The sequence below is a fragment of the Eleginops maclovinus genome, chromosome 5 (assembly GCF_036324505.1).
Source record: "Eleginops maclovinus isolate JMC-PN-2008 ecotype Puerto Natales chromosome 5, JC_Emac_rtc_rv5, whole genome shotgun sequence".
Taxonomy (NCBI): Eukaryota; Metazoa; Chordata; class Actinopteri; order Perciformes; family Eleginopidae; genus Eleginops; species Eleginops maclovinus.
This window is the reverse complement of record NC_086353.1, coordinates 23,986,043-24,010,772: the sequence shown is the minus strand read 5'-3', so window position 1 is coordinate 24,010,772 and position 24,730 is coordinate 23,986,043. Positions and strand designations below refer to the sequence as shown.

At 43.8% G+C, this 24,730-nt stretch overlaps 1 protein-coding gene across 3 annotated transcripts; it reads left to right on the top strand.

Annotated features, from left to right (window-relative positions):
- The first annotated feature begins 6,282 nt into the window (after positions 1–6,282).
- Positions 6,283–23,658, top strand: LOC134865323 (axin-2-like). Of its 3 annotated transcripts, none has more exons than XM_063884838.1 (11): positions 6,283–6,549; positions 7,991–8,933; positions 11,445–11,585; positions 14,198–14,300; positions 16,040–16,180; positions 16,732–17,153; positions 17,251–17,397; positions 17,609–17,845; positions 17,950–18,042; positions 18,644–18,769; positions 21,891–23,658. In XM_063884838.1, the coding sequence occupies exons 2-11, from the start codon at positions 8,101–8,103 to the stop codon at positions 22,015–22,017; spliced, it is 2,370 nt and encodes a 789-aa protein (XP_063740908.1). In that variant the 5' UTR covers positions 6,283–6,549; positions 7,991–8,100; the 3' UTR covers positions 22,018–23,658. The 3 variants fall into 3 exon arrangements, with proteins under 3 accessions (XP_063740908.1, XP_063740910.1, XP_063740909.1); XM_063884840.1 differs by having other exon boundaries at positions 6,284–6,549; positions 17,612–17,845; XM_063884839.1 differs by lacking the exon at positions 6,283–6,549 and adding an exon at positions 6,778–7,096.
- The last annotated feature ends 1,072 nt before the right edge of the window (positions 23,659–24,730 follow it).

The window sequence follows — 24,730 nt, the reverse complement described above, 5'->3', positions numbered from 1 at the left end:
ATCTTAGTTTTAGTTATGGATTTAGAAACTCTCCCGGGAATAAACGAACAATATGCAGCTGGCCAGAGCCGTGGTCCTGGATGATTGCTCTCTTTTGCTGTATGTGCTCAATTTGATATTTCCTTCCAAACAGTATGAGTAAGTACTACTTAAGGCCATGTTCCAAGAGAAAGAGAAAGAAGAATATACCCTACATTGTCCCACAGAGGAGAAATTTACATTCTGCATTTGACCCATCCTAGCATCAGGAGCAGTGGGCTGCCATTATGCCCGGCGCTAGGGGAGCAGTGTATAGAACGGTGCCATGCTCAGGGTCACCTCCGTAGCACTTGATCTTTCAGGGACTTGAACTGGTGACCCTATGGACTATGCCACCACCGACCAGTCCAGTTGAAACTTTGGTTTTCAGTCAGCAAGGATCTTTGAAATGTCGTAGTGTTTTCTGAAATGTTGTAGTGTTTTCAGAAATGTTGTAGTGTTTTCTGAAATGTTGTAGTGTTTTCTGAAATGTTGTATTGTAGTGTTTTCTGAAATGTTGTAGTGTTTTGTGAAATGCCGTTTTGACTTGCACTTCAGGGCCACCGTAAGTTTGTAGGCCCTAAAGGAAATTGTATTTAATAGAAAAGATTTAGGGACAAAAGAGTCTCCCTCCTGCCTATGTTTCCTGCTTTATCAGCCATGGCAATGCCCTGAAATCAGAAATACCAAGAACACCCCCTTTTGGAAATGTCCTTTTTTAGCAATCATCCATAGGAATGTCATTGCACAATTTGACTCCACTGCCATGTTAAGTGCCAATGCAGGAGGCATGTGCCTTTTTATTTTTTGCAAGGTGAAAAGCAAAGTGTTACAGGGTGGATTGGTGAACAGGGAGTAGAGAGTACAGTGTTCATGTGAGAGATAAGAGAACTACAACTGATGTAATTTATTCTAACCTGAACCACATGCTTTCCTACTAGGAGTTTATGCTATGTATGGTTAGTCGTCCAACCTTAGCTGTAACTTATTTACCAAAACTACATTATTTTCCTAATTTTATATATAGGTTGCTATAACTACCATGAGTTTACATTTGATGGTAAAACACATGATCAATATAATCCTGGGATTTGTAGAATTGGCCAAAAATACAAGCAACTAACTTTCAGAGCTGACATATAGTGCTAATTGGCAATCAGCTTAAATTGCCTGTGTAGCTGCCTTTGTAATCGAGGTCCACTGACTTCAAGGCTAGGAATCCTTTTAATGTGGTGTTTGTATTATTTTGTCCTCCCTTTGGTATTGATGCTCCCATCAAACTCACATTTTATGATTGGGAGTTGTGTCATAGTGCCCTGTAAAAGCTTAATGAAAAACAATGGGAAGCAGCTCGGGGCGAGATGGGCGACATGTGGACAGAAAAGGTTTTACAGTGACAACAAATCCTGTGTATGGAATCACAGAGGTGATGAAATACTAGTGTGGTTAGTGCCAACCACAAAGGAATAGAATAGAATCTTAAGCTGCTTTTAGTTAGAAAATGCACCACATTTGCATCCAGGTAAAGGCTGCAATTTGCCATCCTGTCTGTGTGAAATGGAGGAGTAATATCCCTTCTTTTAAAAAAAAGCCGCCACTGGTGTAGGTGTAAACTTGTGATGTGACGTGAAGCATGAAATTGGACGTGAACAGTGACGTACAACAAATGCATCGAAAGAATATTTAGCCTGTGACACCAATGTCAGTTTCAAAACGACAATGGCGCCAGAACAAGAAGCACTGTGGTCTGATGGACTGCGCATTTTTGTCATCGACACCTCCGCCCATCTGCCGGGACATCGACGCTAGCTGTAAAGATTGTATATCAAACAATGAACAACTGTCACGTCCTTCTGTTTGTTTTATGGTATCACTGTTGTCTCTCTCTGATGCCTCGTCCAGAATCAGTTCAACACTGGCTCATTTGATCAATAGCACCACTTCATTTGCCTTATCAGTGCATGGATTTGCTGTCAGGCTGAGCCTTGGCCAGTTAGCCGTTGTCAGTTTGAACCAGTGTTGCTCTGTAAAAGGTTTTGTTCAGCCTCTAATAGGCCTAACCGTTGCTTCATATCAAGCATTTTTCTACATCATTTGTCTGATGCTCATTAAGAATGGCTAACATGGCTCAAAGTGAACACACACATTTCTCTCGCTTTTACTATCAGAAAGAGGATCACTTGATGTGTTGGGCACAATAAATAGGCCCACATCACATGGAATTGTTTTAATGGAATTACTGCAGGAACAATTGACACAGTTATAAAGAGAATGCAGGACAACACTACATTATGTGTATGGTGGGATAATAACAGTTATTACAATTCAAGCAATTTGTGATAAATTGTTTTCTATTCTTTGCATGCATGAAAGGAGTCGGTGTGCAGAAAGCTGTTGTTTCATATTCTTTTTGAGCTGTTTATATTATTATTCACAGAGTTAAAACACACATTCTGTCCGTCTGTACATGCTGGCTTGGCAAACATTTGCTCACATCAGATAGGGTTTTGGTTACCACAAAGGTTTGCCAAGCCAAAACGGATTAGGCCAAGCATCAGAGGCATTGTTTCTATACATTATTAAACTTTTAAGCCACCGGAAAACAGGATTGTGAGAAAAAAAGAGGCAGAGTGGGAAGAGAAAGTAATTATTCATCCTAAGCGCTCACCCACACCCCCACACCTTCTTTAGCAAATCCCTCGCTCAAATTTCAAAGGATGACCACTCCTGTTTTAACCTTTTTGAAACCTTACCTGATTGTTGTCACTTTGAAGACATTTAAACCTTTTCCGGACTTGAAATTACAGTTTATTTTCTCAAATTGGGCTGTTTAAAAGGAATGGTCTTAACAAGCCATAACAAGCGGATGAATGCCTGGCTTCTCAAACTTTAAGGGTATTATGCACCATGTCCAACTTCAAAGCCCGTCTTAACTCCACACTTTAATTGTATCTTCTTCAAGCCTGTCTGCCTGACCGCCATCTGATTCTGCTGACAACTGCACTCCTCTCTTGTCCATGCTCATCCTTCTATCTCTCCATTCCTCTGTCTCCAACTGTTTTTCTGAGCTATTTTTGAACAAGGGTAGGATTTGAGCGGAGGAAAGCGCGATAAAACAGGCTGTACAGAATTTTATTCTTCACTTTGTAGGAACATATGTGCTTGAGTGTGATGTAAATATTAAAGCGACAACAAGGGACAGGCCTACAGTTTGGGTGATACAACTAATAGTCATTGTTGGAAAGGTTAATGTCATAAGTATTGTAATCATTTTACTTTTTTTACATTAGATTACTTTTTGTTTAATTGGTAATTCTAACAAATGTATTACATTTGCAAATAAACTTAAGAAGTACTGCAAAAGAAGCCAAACCTCACAAGAGTACTCAACACTAATACTGTCAAACTTTATTTATAGTAGTTTAACAAGTACTAAGACTATGTATAAGATTTTTTTTCCCCTGTAGCTGATAACAATTACATGTATTCTATCAAATAATTACATAACTCTATTACATTTATCTAGTTCCTCCCCAAAAACAATGATACACTATCAAAAGTGCATTACTATACTACATGAAGAAAGGAACAAACCAGTCCAACACACTTCTATGATTAAAGTCACCTTTCTATTTCCATGTATCCTGGTGTGACACCTGTATGGTGGTGAAATGCATACTTTCTCTGTGCCTTTAATGCATGCCCTAATTAACGAGAACTTTCATTTCCAATCTGCAGTGATACACCAGATGCCTTTAATTTCTTCCCAACCACAAACTCTCAATTAACCTCCAGGTCACCCTGTTTTATTGGGGCTTCTAGCAAGTCAGTGACGGCACTCTCGTCCTGTATTGTGCTTTTAAAGCTTTTGGATCTTCCTGTGAAATGGTTAGGGCCCCAACAAAGGGGTCAGGGCAGGGTCAACATCAAAAAGGGGCTTTTTGTGGTTACTTTACAGCACCCTCTCTCTTTTCTCACTGGTGAACACAAGAGTGGGCATTCAAGGGTCAACAGGTGTGGTCTCATGTGTTTAGCGCCTCATGACAATTTACAAATGATATTAAAAAATTACTGAATTGTGTTTTGCCAGTATTTTGTTAATTACAGCAGTTTTATTTAAAAATGTATAAAACACTCATCCAGAATAGTTGAATAGTCTGATCTTAACATGTCATTAAAAGCAGACTGAGCAAAGCATTAGGAAGCTTCCTGTCTGTCAGCAAAAAGGGAACTGTCTGTGGACTCCTTTTTTTCCTTTTGCAGTGATATGTGCGGCCTAATTTAATTTGACCAAAGATAACATCTTATCCCAAATGTGAAATATCGCACTTTTAAGATTGTCCTGCACTTCAAAAAATACATTTTATAACCCCTCTTTATCTCAATTCTCCTTTTAAAGCTGACTTTAAAGAAGTTAGTGCACAGATAACACTATAGCTACATATTTCATGGCTTTAATTTGGTCTTTGCTGATCAGCCAAGTGCCCCTCAAACGTCACAATGTCGGCACTGCTCACCCATTTTTTAATTTTGTGTCCAAGCTCACAGACAGAGAGCACTTCCAATTGCGGAGCGTTGGATACTTTTTGTGAATTTTGGGTGTTGGATTGTTGAATTTGTGGCGGCGATGTTTGTTTTCCAAATCCCTCATCGGCTACGAATGACCTCCTCATAATCACACCCATACATGTGCATGCAAACACAGACTAACAGACTGCGAAACACAATCACTGTCATACAGATTTTTGATAACACCTTACAGTGAACAATTTACATTTCAGAAATAAGCTTGTCTCAATCATCACACCAGCTCCAAGCATGCAGAAGGTGGTTGGCAGGATGTCAATGTTATCAAACAAGAAAGGATTGTGATTGTGCATATTTGTATACTCAGCAACATATGGCAGAAGTCTACAAGTTTGTTGCAGGATGCCATGAAAAAGTATTGAGCATCTAAATAAATAAAAACATGGTCAATGAATATTACTGCATGGCAATCACCAGTACTAATTTAGTGTAAATAAGATTACATGTCACCTTAAGCCATGTGTCCCGACTGTAAAGATTGGGACAAACAGAAAACACATTCAATCAACATGGGAGCTGTTGCAAAGCATGCGTATTTCTCTATGTAAAGCTCAACATGAACTAATCACCACTTGAGAAACTCGGAAAAGTAGAATTTCATTAGTTTTTTCTTGTCCTGTACCATCATGAGAGTTTTGTGAATTTGAATCGTCTGACTTGTATAATTATATTCTCCTTTAAAGTTGATTTCCGACATCAAAGGGACAATATAGCCTTTGAAGTACCATGGGATTGGATCACTGTCTAACCCACTCTTTAAGATTCTGTCACAATGACATTAGGGAAGTCATGTGAATTAAAAGACTAGAAAACAGCTCTTGCCTATGCTCTCTGTCCAATTTCAATCAAAATGTCATGCTGTGCCATTTTCTCTAAATGTGGAACTGGCAAGTGAGTTAGGTTGACATCTTTGTGGCGAAAATCCTGTGACTAATATGAAAATATTGACAGTTACACTTTAAAGGATTATACAATGAGTGCTTCCACTTAGAGAATATGTTTTAAATCTTAGTGGACATTGTTACATTACATTTATCCACATATTCTCAAGTGCCAATCCCCTAACTGTGATAACTATCTAATTAAGAGTGAATAATACTGAAATAACAAGGATAATACGCCCAATTTCCCTATAAACCAATGTTAAAGTTACAAAGAAGAACCTTGTAGTACGAAAAGAGGTAGATATGTACCACAGTGGACTGTAAAAGTATTGCAAACCCTATTACAATGTATTTTCCTCAGCTGTGAGACCACACTAAACTTCCTCACGTCACTTGAAGAGGCCACAGGCAACTAAAGTATCGCTTTTGTTTGCTTTGTGTATCTGTTGAAACTTTGTGTAGTAACAGACGGACTGTAAGAATAATGCTATTGGCGCGGTAGATCACTTACTTCTGACGCTCCAAAGCCTCGGGGAGTTGGCTCGAGATTGCCTGTCTTTGATAAGGTCCTGGCATACATGTAAATCTTTTTCCTGTCTAGAAAAGTTTAATAAACGTTAATGAACGTCTAAGCGAATGGGTTTGCGAACAAGAACTGTTGACCACAAAGGATGATTAAACGTGTTGCCGTTTCTATTCGTCAATCTTCATTCTTGTGTGTTTTATTGCATTGTTTGCTGCGAAGATGAGACGCTGCGTTTTTATGTATCTTCCGGGACCAGGCCAGCGGTTCGTTACTTTGAAGTCCACAGTTAAACCTTCAGCCCAGTTGGTTTAGAAACAGCCCGGAGGATTTCTACCGCCTGCCATGACTTCTGGAATCACTACCTGGGGAGAAAAGTCGAGGGCAAAACGTTTCTCTCCTTTATTCGAAGCTGTATTCAAATTCATTTGTGTGTTGGGACGTAACAGGACAACGCCGAAGCGGTTGTAGGCAAGCCTGTTGTTGGACTACTTCACTTTCACGTTTAAAAAGGGAGGCTCCTCGGGTACATGGATGGTAAGTCGTAGGAAAGCTGTTCCACAGGCCCCCTCTCTTGGCCGCTTTGATGTGCTGCTGCTGAGCTTTGAAGTTGAGAAATGCGGGCTATGTTTCTTGTTTGTGGGCGAGAAATACGGTGAGATAGATAAGAAGCTTATGTGTGTGTGCGTGTGAGTGTATGTGTAGCCCAGATAAAAAGCCGAATATTTGTCTGGTGGTGCGTCTTTTAACTGGGAAAAAAGTGGGATGTATTCTTCTATCGGAGCCCCCCTCCACCTCCTTTTTACCTCCTCCAGATTTTGACACCCCCAGTGATCTACATAGGGACTGAGCCTGCCTACTCTGAGGTCAGTTGTTGAATGGGACAGGGTACATCAAACTACAGCGCTTGTTTTGCAGCGAGATAGAACACATGTGGCACGGCACAGGCTTTAAATAGTCCGTCGTCGCTTTTTCTGCTGGATTACTGCTTGGAGAATTCTGGACTGTATTAGGCTCTACTATAAATGGAGTAAAGGTTCAACTTTTTAACGGGTTTTACTCTGGTTGGATCTGCTCTGCGATGGTATGTTGTTTAACGCACGGGTTTTTTTTTTTGGTCTTCATGCATTGGATTTTAGAATCGGTTACAATGTGCTGTAGAGTAACACTGCCTGATAATACTGTTAAACGTGTTATGAGGCATTTCCAATCGCCTATCAGACAGTTTATGCCGTTCATCTGCGTGTGGTTTAGGTAACAAGTCTCTTTAGACTTGACACCGAGGCTCCGGTAATGATTTTCTTTTTTTGAATGAGGTTTTATGCCATATAGTATATTGCGTATTTCTGCCGTGCTGGTAGTGTAGACACGTTTCCGCGTCTATGGCTTTAATAATGTGCTTTAATAGCCTTCTTAGGTATATATTAGGACGATTGATTGCTTAGATTTACGCATGAGCGAAAAGCTTTTCCCGCGGGGTTTTTTTTTTACCCCTCGTACATTACAACGTTTAAGACCATTGTGTTGCAGATCAGATGCATTTCCACTCGTCTGCACATTGCTGGGATGTTGAGAAGTGTGGAGACGAGTCTCTGTGTGTGATGCAGACAGGGGTATGGTACGGTCGTCCGAAACAGATTGGGAATTAATTGGAGTTGAAGCCTGTGACATGGACTCGTTAGGAAAACACGTGTAAGCCACAGTTGTGAGAATACGGTTTTGGTGAAGAGTGAGGCTGTGTGAGATTATTACTCTTGTAAAATGTGTTTTGATGTGACAGATCAATGCACGTTGAGAATGTAGGCTGCAGTTGATCTCTCATTTAGATTATAAATAGATAAATGAAACGGAAAAAGGCTTTCATATTTCCTTTCTCTGTGAACCCGGCGAGGGTTTTTGAAAGGGACTGTTTACTTGATGTCTTTCTTTGAAGTTCAGCAGGATCTGGCTTTGATTAGATCAATACTTTGTGTTTCAGAGTGAAGAGGAGCTAAGAAGCTCCCCCGCTGCTTTAGAGAGTGAGGAGGATTAGGCTGGTGCTCAGTGGAGGCACGACGGCACTCTCACACTGCAACCGGAGCTGGAGCCATGAGCAGGGCGCTTACGGAGCACATCATCAGTAGCTTCCGAGAAGATGCTCCTCGTCCTCCGGTACCGGGGGAGGAGGGAGAGGCGTCATGCTACAACCCCAGCAGATCTGCCAAAATGAGAGCCCAAAGCAAGGTTAAAGATATCCCCGCCGCCTGCGTGCCTCCCGGCTCCACGCCGCGGAGGAACGAGGATGGACTCGGGGAGCCCGAGGGCAGCGCATCCCCGGACTCGCCCCTAGTCCGGTGGACAAAGTCTTTGCATTTTCTCCTGGGTGACCAAGACGGCGCTCACCTCTTTAGGACCTTTTTGGAGCGGGAGAATTGCGTTGACACTTTGGACTTTTGGTTCGCCTGCAACGGCTTCAGGCAAATGGACTTAAAGGATACCAAAACGTTGCGAGTTGCCAAAGTTATTTTCAAGCGGTACATCGAGAACAACAGCATTGTGGCCAAGCAGATGAAACCGGCCACCAAGACCTTCATAAGGGATAGTATTAAGAAACAACAAATAGACTCTGCCATGTTTGACCAGGCACAGACGGAAATTCAGTCAAACATGGAAGACAATGCATACCAGATGTTTTTGACCTCTGACATATACCTCGAATACGTGCGCACGGGCTGCGAAAATGCAGCATACATGAACCACGGGAGTCTCGGCAGCCTGAAGTTGATGTGCGGATACCTTCCTCCTCTCATGGAGGAAGAGGAGTGGAGTTGTAACGACCTGAAGGCAAAAACGTTAGGGTCTGTTGTTGGACTGTCTGCGAAAACCCTGAGGGCTACTGCTACCATCCGGACAGCGGCTGAAGTGCTGGAGAATAGTTGCAGGTAAGAGCCGCGCTCAGCATGCATGTGTGTGTTATTACATTTTAGAGCATGTGCTTATTTGTGGTATTGCACACTTTCCTTGTGATCACCATTCCGTCATGAGTGAATATGTAGCAGTTGGCAGTTATTTCACAAATGCCTGAGAGAGAGATAAAGGCACTTGATCAAGGAGTCTCAGAGGAACATGCCTGTATATTTGTGCCCTCCTGCCTTGCAGTTAGTCAAGGGGTTGGAGGGGTGGAGGGGCGGGGTGGGTACAAAACATCAATGGATCTGAGGCTTCCTTTTAAGTAAATGGTGTCTTGCAGGCAGCCCTCTGCTGGCTTGCCCAAGTTTCCTGTGCTTTGAAACCCTTCCTCCGGTTCAGGCACAAATTCAAACACCAAGCCTCATTTCTGTTACAGCTACATGAAACAGTGTGATGCTATTGTGAAGTTGCTTTATTTTCTCTCATTTTCTCTGCTCTCTAAAGCATATTGCTATTGTACACTGCCATCAAATCTCCTTAACCCAGAGAAATTGCAATACAGAGTTAAGAGAACTTTATCCGTCAGTCTTATGCCAAACCGGGATATTGTTCTCTTGGTCAGAGATGAAAGCAGAACTGTTTGTGGAAAGCATTTGGGCTTTCATCTTAAGACCTCGTCGCACACGTTGTCCAACAGCTGAAATCTTTTCAAGCCAGGAATATTTCAAAAACTGGATTTTATGCATGAGTCTGCATCAAAGGGCTCTTAAAAAGTTTTTCTCTCAACTACTTTGTCCTCACATCTGGACGCAATTGTTACTTAGAGGCTGGACAATTTCTTGATACTTTGCTTTGGTTAGGAAGTGGAATTTACTAAATAATCCATGCTTTCCCTCTCAGGTTAACTAAACATTAAGTGAGACTAGAGACTAAATATGGTCCCCTCTTGATTTTTAAAAGCTGTGTAAAAAACAGAATAGATAAAGTTTCATAACTCAACTTTAACACCCCCTTGAGGATTTGATCCTTCATGTGAGCAGATGTCAGATAACATCATCGCACAGTTACTCATTTGCTTGAAAGGGCCCATGTTGAGCCAGGAACCAATAAGCACACGGTTTGTTGACATGTGGGCATCTCCTGGTTTCCTGGTGTGATCCCCTTCATTCTTATTTTTCACTAAAAGAAAATCAAGAGGGAGAGAGCCCCCTCTTTCTCCCTTCCGTCACCCGCGCTTTCCCCCTGCCCCTCACCATCTCTTTAGGTCAACCAATTTCCATCTCAAACATGTGGAACTAATTTTGCCACTGCACAGATCCCTTTCCCCTCTTTTTTGAGAAACCTCCAATACTCGACTCCAAAGTGATAGAAAAAAACACAACAACAAAACATCCTCAGCTCAGTTCCGCAGCTTCAACCACCAATCCCACTTTGCCATATATATGTGTGTGTGTGTGTGTGTGTGTGTGTGTGTGTGTGTGTGTGTGTGTGTGTGTGTGTGTGTGTGTGTGTGTGTGTGTGTTTCAGTGTTTTCCTTTCTCTTTCTTCTCTATTCAGCACTTTTATCTTTCTTTTTGAAAAAAAATCTGTCTGACAGAGACTAAGCATGCTTTGGAGAGAGACAGGGAGAGACAAGAGGAGGGGAAGGGGGGAAGACAGGAAGGGGGGGATCATGAAAGAAAGAAAAGAGATGGAGAAAGAGAGCAGGGGGTGCAGAGAGCCCAGCTGTGCTAAATACCTGACTCTTTGCGCGGACCTTCCAAAGGTCAGGTTTGTGCTTGGGGCCTACGGCTTTAGTCATGCTGGGGTTCTCCTCTCAGCACTCCCGGCAGAAGGCATTCTCATAAAGAAAGGGGCCCTCCTTCCCCCTTCCCCTCTCTCCCTCCCTCACCCTCCCTCACTAAAGCTCAAGTTCCCCCTTCCTCTGCTTCCCTCCCTCTTCCTTGTCCACCCCCTTCACTACTGAAACAGGAATGCAACACAGCAGGAGAGAGTAGAAAGACATAGAGAGAGACTTTAGAAAGGAAAGCAGGGGGGAATGGGGAGAGGAAGGCCCCCAGACTGGATGACAGAGAGAGGGAGAGATAGAAGATGTAGAGCAGAGAAGAGAACACACTCAGTAGTAAAGATAGAGAGAGATTCAAAGTGGAAAACTGAAACAAAAGTGTGGAGATAAAAAAAGGGGAGTTCTGTTGTTCATTCACACACACAGAAAAGCTGCTAACTTCGCCCCCCCCCCCCCTACACACAACCCCTGTGTGTTGGGGATGAGAGACATGAAAGAAGGTCGAGAGATAAAAGAAAAAGTATACCTCGGCTCCATCTCTTACATTGTTGTCACTTTCCTCTGGCCCCAAAGTCACAAGGAAATGACTGTAATCACAGAACCCTAAAGAAAATGCAAAACAAAACAAACTCTGAGCTGTCACCTTCGCTTTTATAAGTTATAAAACATAAAAGAGCAAGGAAACTGTACCTAGCTGTCACATGTCTTAACTCAAATCACAGCTTTACATTAAAATCTTGGCAATTTCTTTTTGCAGGTCCCATCGTCGAGGAGACCCTGCCAGCCCTTACTTTGTCAACTCTGGCTACATTTTTGCCCCCGCCACCAGTGCCAATGACAGCGAGATCTCCAGCGATGCTACGACGGATGATTCCATGTCCATGACGGACAGTAGTGTGTAAGTGGTTTTTATTGAAATCTTAAAGTTGGTTTGTCTGTTTGATATCTACCCAGATAATGTAGCAACTTCTAAGACATTCAGTTGACTTTGGCCACGGTTCTGGATTTTATTGTATCCAAAGTATCTGAACGTGCCTTGGCCAGGGTTCAGTCAACACCTTTCCAGGAAAAAGTCTAGAGGTGTCAGGAGAAATATTTGGCCTCCAACAGACTCAGCATTTCTTGAGGCCAGGGAACTGTTAATGGTCCGTAATGTATTTTAATTATCTCCTATGATTGACTCCAGGTAATGCTATTAATGTGCAGTTGTTACTGTGGCCTCCAGGGAGATAACTCTGGGAAAGTCATTATGTCTGAGGACCTTTTGAAGTTTATTCTGATGCGTTGCATGCTGGAGAGAAGGTTGAAAAAAATGAGGACGTCTTGATGTGGACGGGGGCGTTGCCTCATTTTCCTCAAAGTTGAAATGTATCCATCCCACCCACCCTTCTGCCACAACAGACTTGTTTTTTTCATATTATCTAATCGCTTTTTCCCTTTGAAGAGCTTGAGGAGAGGGGGGGAGGGAAATGGCCATTCGGGCCTCAAGACAAACTCATTGAAAAATGTTGGCACCAAATGAAAGGAGGCTTACTCACATGGTGGGTCGGTTTCCTGCCACTGGCCTCTGCGGCGTGCTGAGATCGTGTGTCTGTGAGGCTTTCACAGGGGTTACTCATTTCTAGACCTTGGGACAAGGCATGAGGAACTCCCCCTGGTCAGACTAGGGCACCCCCAAAAAATCTCCTCACCCTCCCAACCCTCCTCAACAGCGTCTCTCCTCCACCCTCCAGAGCCAATAGCAGGAGTGGTTAGGCTCGAAGTGCAAGGGAGTGAGAAAATAAAGTGCATGGAGTATAAAGGGCTTAACTGAATCGCTTTCAGCCTATTGTTAGGTGAGGGGAGCTTAGGGGGATAAGAGGGTGGCTGGCTGCTTTGAAAATGACTTGCACAACTGAATAGGAGATCCCCATAAAGTAAGGGCCCATGAAACCATGAAAGAGTCCACGGCTGTTTTCTCTTCCCCAACCTGGACAAAGCACCCAGCCATCACATGACTCCCCGAGGTGGAGACAGTTTGGATTGATAAAAACATAGTTAGCGAAAGGGAAGTTGCTTTGTGTGGGAACAATGTTTTGCCTCCAAGTTTGGGGTTCTTGTTAGCACACCAGTTCCTCTGGGCTGTTGAGTTTTACTTTGGAGGAGTTTCCTGTGTTTCTTCCTGCACCTGGAGGGATGATGGCTTGTACTGTCAAGGGTACTGTTTGTGAAGCATTGATTTTTTTGGTAGAGGGCCCCACTTTGAAGAAGCTTGCTGCAACCTGGGTAATATCGGCAACTTGGCTCCATTATGTTTTTGACAATGTTACTCTGACTTGTGACTTGCAGAACTTGTTGAGGGTAATAAAAGAGAATGTTCATGTGTCAAAGTCATATCCCTCTAATTTTTTACCAAAGTCTTTGACACACCAATCTCTCTTGTCCTTGTCCCCAGCGTTCTGTATGGCTAACTGATTTTAATAAAAACCCAGCCTCTTCTTCTCTCATTCGAGGGAACAATTTGATTAGTATGTCCTTTTACAGTGGTTAAAAGGCACACTGTGAATTTGAATCTCATTTCCCAGATAAAGAACAAGAAGAGGAGGATTTGGGAAGGGGGGTGGTGGAAGAAGGGGTAGGGGATTTTTTTTTCTCCTTTTGCTTATATCTTATTTATGGATTTACTTGGACGCTGGGGAATGCTGCTGCACCAACTTCAAACATTACCTTATCTTACAAACCAGCCTTTTGATGTTGCTGAGATCAGAGGCTCACAGCACAGCGCTTGCCAAACGAAGATGGCAGCGAGTGCATATGTGCATGAGTGTGAGATTTCAAAGAGGCTGCAGAAAAAGTAGCGTTTGGGCTAGGTCAGACACTTCTGAGCAGCCAAAACGGCCAAGATAATTGGCCCAGCTTAAGTGGCAACTGACTGGAGATGCTAGCAGACACAGAATGAAAAATGGAGAATAAGATTCCCAGAATAAATGCTTAATTGTCCGGAGACCTCTGGTATTCCTAGCTACATCTCTATTTTCATATTAATATGTCAGAATTACAAAGACAGCGTGCTGTAGTTTCCGACTCTAACTGTCTACTGAGCTAAGCGCTAATTTGTCTGCTTTTTAAACAACCATTGTCAGAGTTGACAAGGATTGATGTAATCTTATTGGCGGGGCACTTCTTTTGAAGCCCACAGTGTGATGTTTAGCATATCTCTGCCATTGTCCTGGTGTGTTTTGTTATGTGTGTTTTTGTTGCCTTGGCTTCAAGGGCTCCCCGGGCCTTTTGATTTAGCTTTAATGGGCCTAGTGGGTGGTGTTGTGTCGGTCACTTCAATGATGAACTGCCTCCAAAAGGCTCTTTCTCCTCAAAGATTGGATAATGGCACTAATGCATTGGCAGTTGATGTGGAGGTATTGTGACCTGCATAATAAGTTGCAGTACATGATGAAACATAACATCCATGATAAAAAGGATGTGGTTTCTGGCTGTATTTTTAATCAAATGTAAATATCTTTGTTTTTACAGAGATGGAATCCCTCCATATAAGCTGGGCACAAAGAAGCAACTCCAGCGAGAGATGCACCGCAGTGTCAAGATCAATGGTCAGATCACACTACCCCACTTTCCTGTAAGTCCTACTTCCTGTCTCAGTGTTTCCTTTTTTTGTAATCTGCTAATCTCAAACTTTTACATACTGACAGACAACTGGGTCCTGATTCCCTCGAGGACTTATCTTATTTTATTATTTTCCAGAGCTCATGTTGTGACAGAATACTCTATTTCATTCTTTGGCTCGTTTTCATATAAAAGTCAGGGTAAATGAAAGGCAGAATTTGCATACCACTTCACTTCTTCTGCTGTTTAGAGCCACAACCCCCCCCCATCTTCCCTGTAGCTTCTGTAGGGCTGTAAATATAAACTTGTGTTGTCATCTTTGTATTCTGTTTCACTAGCTGTAGCATTTACCTGAGAGCCATAGCTTAATCTGTTTTATGTATCGATGATAGCTGTCGTTGTAGTATAGGTAATAATAATGGCAACAGTGTTAATGGTAATAAGTTCATTCAGCATTTAGGTCGATCCACTCCCACCCTGATATCTGGTCCTATTGGTGTTTGGGGCACACACTGTATGTGTTTTAAAGTAAATCTGTTGTTGACCTGCTGAAGTTGTTGTGGAAAGCTTTAAGGAACTGGGTCAGAACAGATTGACACAGGTTAGGAGTTGGCTCTGTTTGAGGCAAGACAAGAAATGTGAAGATCTTTTGTCTTCATATCCAAACACAGGTGTGTGTATGTGGAAGTGTGTTGAGTGCACGCAATCCACAGTGTTGCCTGTTCCTCTTTTCCTCTCTATCTCTCTCTCTCTTTCCCTTTCCCACTTGCACTCCTTTAATGTCTCCCTCCTGATTTGGAGATGGCTCTGTCTCCCATGATGCACCAGCCCCAGGCAGCGGGGGCCCCGTGCAGGGCTGGCGCTCCTTTGCCAGCAGCTCTGCTTGCCTTTCTTCTTCTTCCCTTCATCGTGTCTACAAAGAGATGAGAGGAACAACAAAAAAAGAGTCAAAATCAAGAAAGCCAGTGTGCCAAATAACAAAAAAGTAAGAAAGGCAGAGAGAGAATCCGGTGCATATAGTTAAAGAAAAAGGAGGATAATGTGACTAGAGTACCTCTGAGCTGCCCTGCATGCAGCCGGGAAATAAATTACTACTTCCCCTCAGATCTTCCTAGTATTTGACTCTTCTATCCTCTCCCTCCCTCTTCTCCCATCTCTGTCTCGCTCTCTCCCCGCCACCATTGACACTTCACTAACGCACATCTCAATCCTCTTCCTCTTTTTTCATGCTGTTAATTTTGTCCCCCTCTCCCTTTTTTTCTTCCACTCTCCTCACTCTCTCTTCTCTGTCGATATCTGGCTTTTATTCGGAGATTTAAAGCTGCGTGTCCCTCCCACCCCTAGTGTGCGTTTGATGTTTGACAAGGGCCCTTTGAAGTGTGCTGACTTCAGAGGCTGCCTAGCTGATGGCTTGGTTGGGCTACAGAGGGTGCAGGCAGGGGGCCTCCCCTCCGAGCGAGACCAACTGCTACCCCGCCATCGCTACCCCCCTTTCTCTCCCCCTCACCCAGCAGCTTGGCACAGCCAAGGGCACTGGGCATGAGAAGATCATGGGAGGGATGGGCGGTGAAGAAGGTTCAGGTTAGCTCCAGGGCAAGGGCATCTGGATTAGGCCTTTTTGGAAGAGTAGCCAGCTTTTTGGAACAAGATAGGACAGTGGATTAACGCAGCATATTGCATCCGTCAAAAACAGTAAGAACTTACACCCACACACAATCTAAAGTGTCCTTCCTCCTTGTTGTAACCCTGCAGAGGACGCATCGGCTGCCTAAGGAGATGACCCCTGTGGAGCCGTCGGCCTTTGCTGCACAGCTCATATCCAAGCTGGAGAAGCTGAAGCGGGAGCAGGACACCATGAGCTCGTTGGAGGAGAGGCTGCAGCAGATCCAGGAGGTATGGATGCAAACAAACCTGTCCTGGCACTTCCAGACACATTGAGCGTTGCTTTCATTTGGAAATTCTAACTCGTTTCCCAGTTACCTCTGGAGGAAGGCACTATGAAAGCCTTTACGCCAACTTTAGCATGTCGAAGAACAGGGAGAACACCACTACATACTTCTTCCCTTTCGCGCTCTGTCCTCCTCTATTTCACCTGGAGGAATTTTCAAACTTATGTTTCTAGACACACTTGAAGCTCCTTCAAATAGTTAGCACTTAGCTACTCTCCAGTGGCACGTTTGCTGAGTGTGTGCAGTGCCAGTCTCTTTGTGAAGCACAGTGAAACTCTGCATTATAGATGAAGCGCACCCAAAGCCTGTTAGCGAAGATAACAGTGTGGCAAAAAGGAAACTCAAAAATTTGCTCTCACTGACTTCACAGGACGATAGATATAAGTTGGAGCAAGTTTAGACACAAATTCCTCTCCTGGCTGCATTTCCCACAAGGTGGTTATAACTGTTTTATCAATTGACTTAACATTTGTATTATTTTCTTTGTCTGTCTAGGAAGAGGAAAGGGAGGAGAGCGGTGATCCCACCAGCAGCACCTCCCTCCAAAACCCTCTGCTCCCGTCTGGCAGCCAGTGCGAGGAAGACCCCCAGGCTATCCTGGACGAGCACCTATCCCGTGTGCTGAAGACACCCGGCTGCCAGTCACCAGGTGTGGTTCGACACTCGCCGCGCTCTCGCTCTCCAGATCAGACAGAAGCTCTGGTGTCCTCTGGCCACGGGCCCTTCTTTGGTAACTATCCAGGGGCCGCCAAGGTTCTCATGACTGGCCGTCAGTCCACAAAGCACATCCACCACCACTACATCCACCATCACCACGCTGGGCCCAGGACCAAGGAGCAGATTGAGGCCGAAGCGGCTCAGCGCGTGCAGTGCCTCTGCCCTCCAGGGGGCGCCAATTATTCCGACTTCACCCCTGCGTAAATGCAACCTTTTCCACTCAGTCGATTTTACATTTAATACTTTACCTAAACTGCTTTTTGTCTGGTCCTAACTGGCCTCTTCTTCTTCCTCCAGTCGCTGCAGCACTTTGTCCAAACGGCCGATTAAGGCCGCCGATGAGGCCATGTCCACCCGCCTTCCCCTAGATGCCACCGACCGCTCTCAGAATGTTTGGCAGTGGATCCTGGAGAGTGAGAGGCAGGGCAAGCATAAGCCACACAGGTATGAGTCATTGGCACTGACAGGCCCCCCCCCCCCTTGTCGATAAATCCCTTTGGTCTTAGTTGTGAAGATTCCTTTTGACATTTAGTTTGAGTTTGTTTCATGGTACATCTTTGGTAAAAACACAATTTAAAGTTGCTCTTTTGCATGATTCTTTTTGGAGAAACAAAAAAAAGTGTGTGTTCCCAGCTCATGTTATCTTTTATCCTAGCAGCACACAAGGCCTAAAGAAGTCCAACCCTCTGGACTCCAAGACCCTGCCCAGCCGGACTCACTCCTCTTGGGGCGGAGGCGGCATTGGTAGCGGGGCTCACCTCCGTAGCCACCACCCAGGCCACCCTTTCATCCAGGACCCAGCCATGCCCCCCCTGCCCCCGCCCAACACCCTGGCACAACTGGAGGAGGCCTGCCGCAGACTAGAAGAAGTCTCCAAGCCCCCGAAACAAAGGTACGGCAAACATTTAGCTTAAATACATATTCCCCATCACCTTATCATACATTTGAAATGGTGTCCAATGATTGATAACAATGGGATTTCTGTGATTTTAACAGGCATTCAACAGCAGCCAGCAGCCTTCAGAGAGACAGAAGCCATCCAGCAGCTGGAGGCAGCCCGCTCGCCAGCCCTGGACTCACAGCAGACGAGTACGTCTTCTTTTATCCATGACACATTACTGTCCTCTTTTCTGCAGCTCAACTTTTCATCATTTGTTGCTGAAATGCTTTGTAGTTCAACAATTTTTTCAGATTTCTTTAGTATTACACTGTTAGTGTTCCCTCCCTCTCAGGTTGTGCTTTCACCCCCCTCTTTCTCGCAGATTTTCTCACTCTCCCATTCAAAGGGAGATGTTATGAGTCAGCATAGCTATGTCTTTGAACTCCTCTTCTCTCGCCTTTTAATCATTTAAGATTAAACATGCTTTAATACGCAATCCTAACTACCCACCTGTCTCCCAAACCAACACATTCACCACTGGAGCCCAACAAAGTCGTGTTAAGCAGCCCCTGATAACTCAAATTTACCTCCCCCCCTTTATACATGTGTTGTTGAATGGGTGGGTGTTTGATGTTAAGCTACAGCCACCTGACTCTAAAGCCTCTCTCAGTTTTAATTAGTTGACCTTTGGGTGAGCTAGCTGTCTGTTAGCATCCTTAATTAATTATACTCCAAAGATTCTTTGTCTACAAACCTGACTCTTACAAGTACAGCGCTCTAAAACCAGTTTTTATTTTTTTGCTTCTTCAGGTCTAAGGAGCTCGTGGTCACCTACTTCTTCTGTGGTGAAGAGATTCCTTATCGCAGCATGATGAAGACCCACTGCCTCACCCTGGGACACTTCAAGGAACAGCTTAGCAAGAAAGGCAACTACCGGTAATTACAAAACCACTGACCACAAACACATCACATACTCTGATAGACTGGTTGGTTCGTTGGTTGGTTTTGTGTGTGTGTGTGTTTGTATGTGTGTGTGTGTGTGTGTGTGTGTGTGCACTTGTTATTGTACTATATGCTGAGTGGGAGTGTGAAATAATGGAGGCGGATAGTTGAAAAGAAACTGGGCTGATCCACTGTATTCAGAGCTTTCAGAGAGGGGGGGGGGGGTTCTGGGGCGAATTTCTTTCCCACATCTGGTACTGATTTCCACGGTAAGGCAGCCTTAATAAATATGGCTTTGAAGACTGGGCCATTTTTTTTTTTTGCACAAAGACCATTGCGAGGCCTTCAAATTCCTCCTCCACACTATTGCATCAGGCATTAAAATCAAACGCTGTAAGCACCTTTTGTTAATGTCTGATAGCAGAAATTCCTCCTCTCAATGTCAGATGATGAGGGAAATTAAAAAAAACACAAGACGTTATAAAGTAGTTTCAAATATGAAGGCACATTAAATCAGGAACTCATTCATCAAGGTGCAGTTCTGCTTATGTTGCATGCCACTGAAAAACACACAGACTGCATGCCCATGACATCAACATCAGGTTACAGCCACATCTGCTTGTTAGGCAAGAGAGAAAGCCTGCAAACAAGTCATTGCACCCCTGCTATCCCATAACTGAGCCAGCGAATCAGAAGGGGTGGGGGGATGAAGCGTCTGGCTTCAATGGCAGCAGAATGTGTGGAGTTGGTTAATTTGGACATGGCAGCGGTACAGTGGAGAACAGTACGCCGCGGCTCTGCCAGACGATATTGGTGCCAGATGTTGCAAAGAGAGAAAAACCCTGCCACATAAAACATGTTCCAATAGAAACGACTCCTTCTGTCTCTCTGTCTCACTCTCCGAAACAAAGTGATGACTTTGAACTATTTGTGAGCAAAAATGTAGCAAAAAAGAATCAGCCAATTAGACCGAAGAGGGTAATGCATTTATTTGGTTTGTACAAACGCGGATGGAAAGGCTAAGCCCTGCCCATCGAAGCTTGGTCAACAGAGGGAGACTCCGCCAAAATGCCATATCATTAAACAAAGCCATCACTCGTCACATTGCTGCACACTTGGGTAGAAAGTCTTGCAGCTGTGGTAGCACCACCTCCTCCTCCTTAGCTCGTGTGTAATTACATCAACACTGCAAATAAAAGTGCATGTGTGTGTTTCCGCACGCCTCTTCTTATATGTGTTGTTTGAATCGCTGTAAGCTGAGCGATTGCTCATAAAACAGCTTTTTTTATCTGTTTTTTCTTCTTCTGAACGCAAGCACACATGGGCAAAATGAGGCATTTTTCCATTACAAAGCTTATCATTAAACCCCCCCCCGCTGATCTTTTGCTGGGTTGAAAGTAGAGAGGAGAAATCATTAGGAGCTCCAGGAGACTTCACAGTCACCGGGACCAAGCTAACCCTGGGAGTTATCTCTGCTTGAGAGAAGAAGAAGAGTGGGCTAGCTAGGTGACCTGTGACCTCCAGGAGACTGTCTGAGCAATGCCCCCCCCCTTCCTTTAAAAGCCCCTCAGGCTTGGCCTACGTCCAACCTATCACAACCACTCAGCGAGCCAGGGAAGGCCTGCTCTCCGCTTCCCGTCCGCTCTCTTCCCTTCCCGCTCCCTCTTTTCCCCTCTGTTCTCCGCTGGTGATCGGAAAGCTGCCCGAAGTGTGTGTGTGTGTGTTGTGGTGGAAACTTCTGAAGCAATGGAGACGAAACTCCGAGAGAAACACGAGAGCAGGAACTTGATGGCAAAACACTGTTGGGTTTATTCGGAGCTGCGGCCGGAGAATTGACAAGACATTTGTGGTAGACACGAGTTGCCACAGCGGTTGCCAAACCAATTCTGAAGATCTCGACAATAGGAAGAGGTTTTAACTAGTTCTGAATGGATAATCAACATTCTTCAAACGCCAGACTAAACAAGCTCAGACAATACGTTTAACTTAAACTTTCATCTAGGTCACAAATAAGGTGTTTACCGGAGCATCTGTGTCCAGATAAACTGGAGCTAGCTGTCCCTAAACAATAAAGCCAATCTTAGGTCAACATGAGTTTGTACCCACTGTGGGAACAACAAGGCTTCGGAAGCCCAGGCTGCCCCTCCTTAATGAAGATAACAGCACCTGCAAGGCCGTTAGCCTATGCCAGAGGAGGACAGAGAGGGAGGACACAACTGGCTAACTTGAAAACAAGCAGTACAAAAGCAGCTGTGAGGAGACCAATGGTCACGTGTGTGAAGAGGTCACAGGCCTGAGCAAAAGGTTACAAGTTTACACAAAATATTCCCTAACGTGTGTGAAACATAGGGCATGTTTATGTGCAGGCAGCGGAGTGTGCTCCTTCCGTCACATGCAGACTCTCAGGCACCTGAAATGCCAACCTGTGTGACAGAAAGGCCCTTGATTTGACAGCCAGCCCAATTAGAAGCCATGGAGACACAGATGGGGTGGGGGGTCGGGTTGGGGTGGGGTGGGGGGGCTACTAAAGAGAGAAAGATAGGGAGGGGCCTTAAGACAGCCTCTAATTAACCCTTCAACTTTAATAAGACCTTGCAGGACAGATAGGCATCTGCAATCTGTAGGATGGCCAGCAGTAGATGAGGAGATGAGCACACATGGATGAACACACACACACACACACACACACACACACACACACACACACACACACACACACACAGGCTGTTTCTGGCAGCTTGAATTATCACAGGGAGTGTTTAAAGGCAGGGTTCAGCTCTGTTTGTGCAGTGGTGTGATGTGGAGTCAGGCTCAGCCTTTGAAGTGTGCGGGGATGGCATTGAAGGCTATGACTAAGTTGTTTTGAGCAGGCTCCATTTCTGGCTCTCAGATTGTGTGTTTGTGTTTGATTTGGACTAAAGGGAGTTGTGAGCGAGCATGTATATGGAAGTATTCGTGTAGGTGCCTCAAAGCGCTTTTAAAGGGCGATGAAATGTATCACATGCACTCCTGCTGCCACTCTTGTCAGTTTGAGGGCAATGTTTTTGGTTTTTTTCACGCACTCCCACGCTCAACGTTTTCTAATCACGGACCTCTCTTTGTGTTTCCTCCTCAGGTACTACTTCAAGAAAGCAAGCGATGAGTTTGAGTGCGGTGCCGTGTTCGAGGAGGTGTTGGAGGATGCCAATGTGTTGCCCATGTATGAGGGCAAGGTCCTTGGCAAGGTGGAGAGGATGGACTGAAAGCCACTTTGTTGCCAACCAACCAATGCCCTTCTCCCGCCCAACCAAAAGCTAAACTGTCCCTAAAGAAAAGACTCCTATTTTTTGTTTTGTTTTTTTCTATTTCTTAATATTAAGCTAAACAGAGTTAATATATCCAGCACAAGAGGAGCGATTGAAGGAAGACGAGCCAATGAAGTATGCCGAACCCAGAGGAGGCACCGCCCCTCCATGACTTTATCAACCAATCAGCCTTAGAAACACAAGGGAATAACACGAGAGACTTAAAGACCAACACAAAGGGTGATGATGATGATTGGAGGCCAGTGGGGGGGAAACCCCGCCTCTTCTTAAATATATAACCACTGAAGATGTAGACGACTGTTTTTTCAATGTGATGAGAGACTGCCGAGTGCGACGGACTAGCACCAACCTGCTCTTAACACTCCGACATCGCTCAGGCCGTCTGTACGTGTGCATATACATACATGCATATATGTATATATACATGTATTATATATAGAGATGCTTTTCGTCATGAGTTGAAAGTTTTTATTAAGTATTTATTGAGAAAGAAAACACCCACTCTTTACCCCGTTCCTTAGTCTTCTTAAATATACCCCTCCCTCCCTCCCTCCCTATTTCCAGCCAATGGGCAAGCTGCTTTGAATGTTGGGAGAATACTGTGGTGATATTGTTTGTTTTTGTCTGTTTTTTACTTTATGTGACACTAGCCTAGCACCTCCCATCGCCTTGTCGCCCCGTCTGATCCAAACTAACAACCTGAGCAGCGGTCTTGTTCCCGAGGCGCACTGTTCCATTCTAATGGTCAATCCCAGTCTTATATGCTGCTGATAGTTTGTAATGTTAAGTTTGTCACACTAGCATTTCCTCTCCCACGTCCCCCGTCCCCCCCCACTCACTCTATTCTTCTCCCAGTCCGGCGACAGAGCTCGGTCTTTTTTGTTGTGCCTTTGTTTGTAAATCAGGCATTGCACGAGGGGTGGGGGGTGTAAACAGATACATACAGAGAGGAGACCTGGAGCACAAGCTGTACCATCTAATAATGGCAGTGTTTACAGCTCGCACACCAAAATAACTCGTGCTAACAAGAACTAGTTTGGGTCACTTAAAACGACTTTCTCGGGGAAGTCAGCTAGCGTGGCACAAAAACACAGAAAAGTAAAAAGTGAAGAATTATGGCTCCGATACCTTTTGAATGTCGTTACAGTAACATCGTATATAGCAGAGCTCCTGTATACATTGTAATTATGCATTCTGAAGTATGAATACTGATACATGTGATGCACACACACACACACACACACACACACACACACAGTATCGCTGGTGTTTTATGAGTACAGCACCTGTGCCTACATGGACGCCATACCATGTGCTACCCTGTTTCAGGGTTTTAATATATATCCCTTGGTTTTCAGAAGGGTTTTATGTTGAGAAAATATTTTTATGCTTTTAATAATATCCTGTAATCATGTTTTATTTGTTTTACACTACGGCCATTTGTTTTGTTTCATTCTATCTAAACTGTAAATTATACATTATATAAAGAGTTTCATTTAAAGATTTACATGGACCTATAATTATTGTAATTATTGAGAGATGTAGCCTTTATTAAAGTTTTATATTTTTCAAATGAAACCTGTTGCGACTGTTTCTTTCACCATTGTCTTCACTGCACTCTAATGTCATTATGACTTCCTGCTAATATTACTCCCAGTTCATACCACACAGCAAAATGTTATATTTCTAACAGTTATTTTGAAGTAACACGCGTTTTCTTCGCTTTTTTAATCTTTTTAACTTTAATAAAACAATATATCAAGTATACAGCAAGTGAGCACCGAGGGAGTAAAGGTGGCTGGGGTGAGATGTTGCTTACCACTAATCTAGATATCACTACTGAACCAAAGTGTTGTATACATGAGTATTTTTACAGAGTTGACCCAAATGAAGTATGCGAGGGACTAAGCCGATGCTTTGAGTCACTTATCTTGTCTTTAAAGGCAGATCCTGTTAGACATGACGTTTTTGTTTGCTGGTTTTATCTTACTTTATTTCCAAGATTCATTTACAAACCTTAGAGATTAATAGACTGTTTGTCCACTTACAAAGCGAACGCTTGTCTGGATCACTTGGTAGTGCATAACATATATTTTATGTTTTGGGGATTCTCGTAAATAAAAAAACCCAAATAAATCATAGATTCAGCACCTATAGAATATGAATTTATGACGCAAATGTTTTATGAACACTTCTTACTGTTACTTTATTCATTACGAGGAAAGTCAGGTTAAACTGAGACATAGGAACTGCGCCTTACGTACAAACAAAACTAATAATACACATCTTTACGTCAAATGACAACAGAAAAACCAGTTTCAGCAGCCCAAAGTAGTGAAATGGAAAACTCATGACGAGTTGGGTCATTGTGAGCGTTGGTGGAATGAGAAATAAAGATATGATTCAGCCTGTTAGTTTGTAAATCCCCGAGAGGAGGATAGAAGGTGAATTCCTCAGTAAAGAAGATGAAGTTAAATATCTAAAGCCTCCAAAAAATTGCTCTGCGACCTAAAATATAAGCCAGATCAGGCAGTTAAACACCATTTATTTTACCGACCACTTTATGATCCAATCCATTCTTGTTACATATCACCAGTCCGATATGTTTTTAATATACCCGTTAACAACATCAGAATGAGCTTTTTCCATT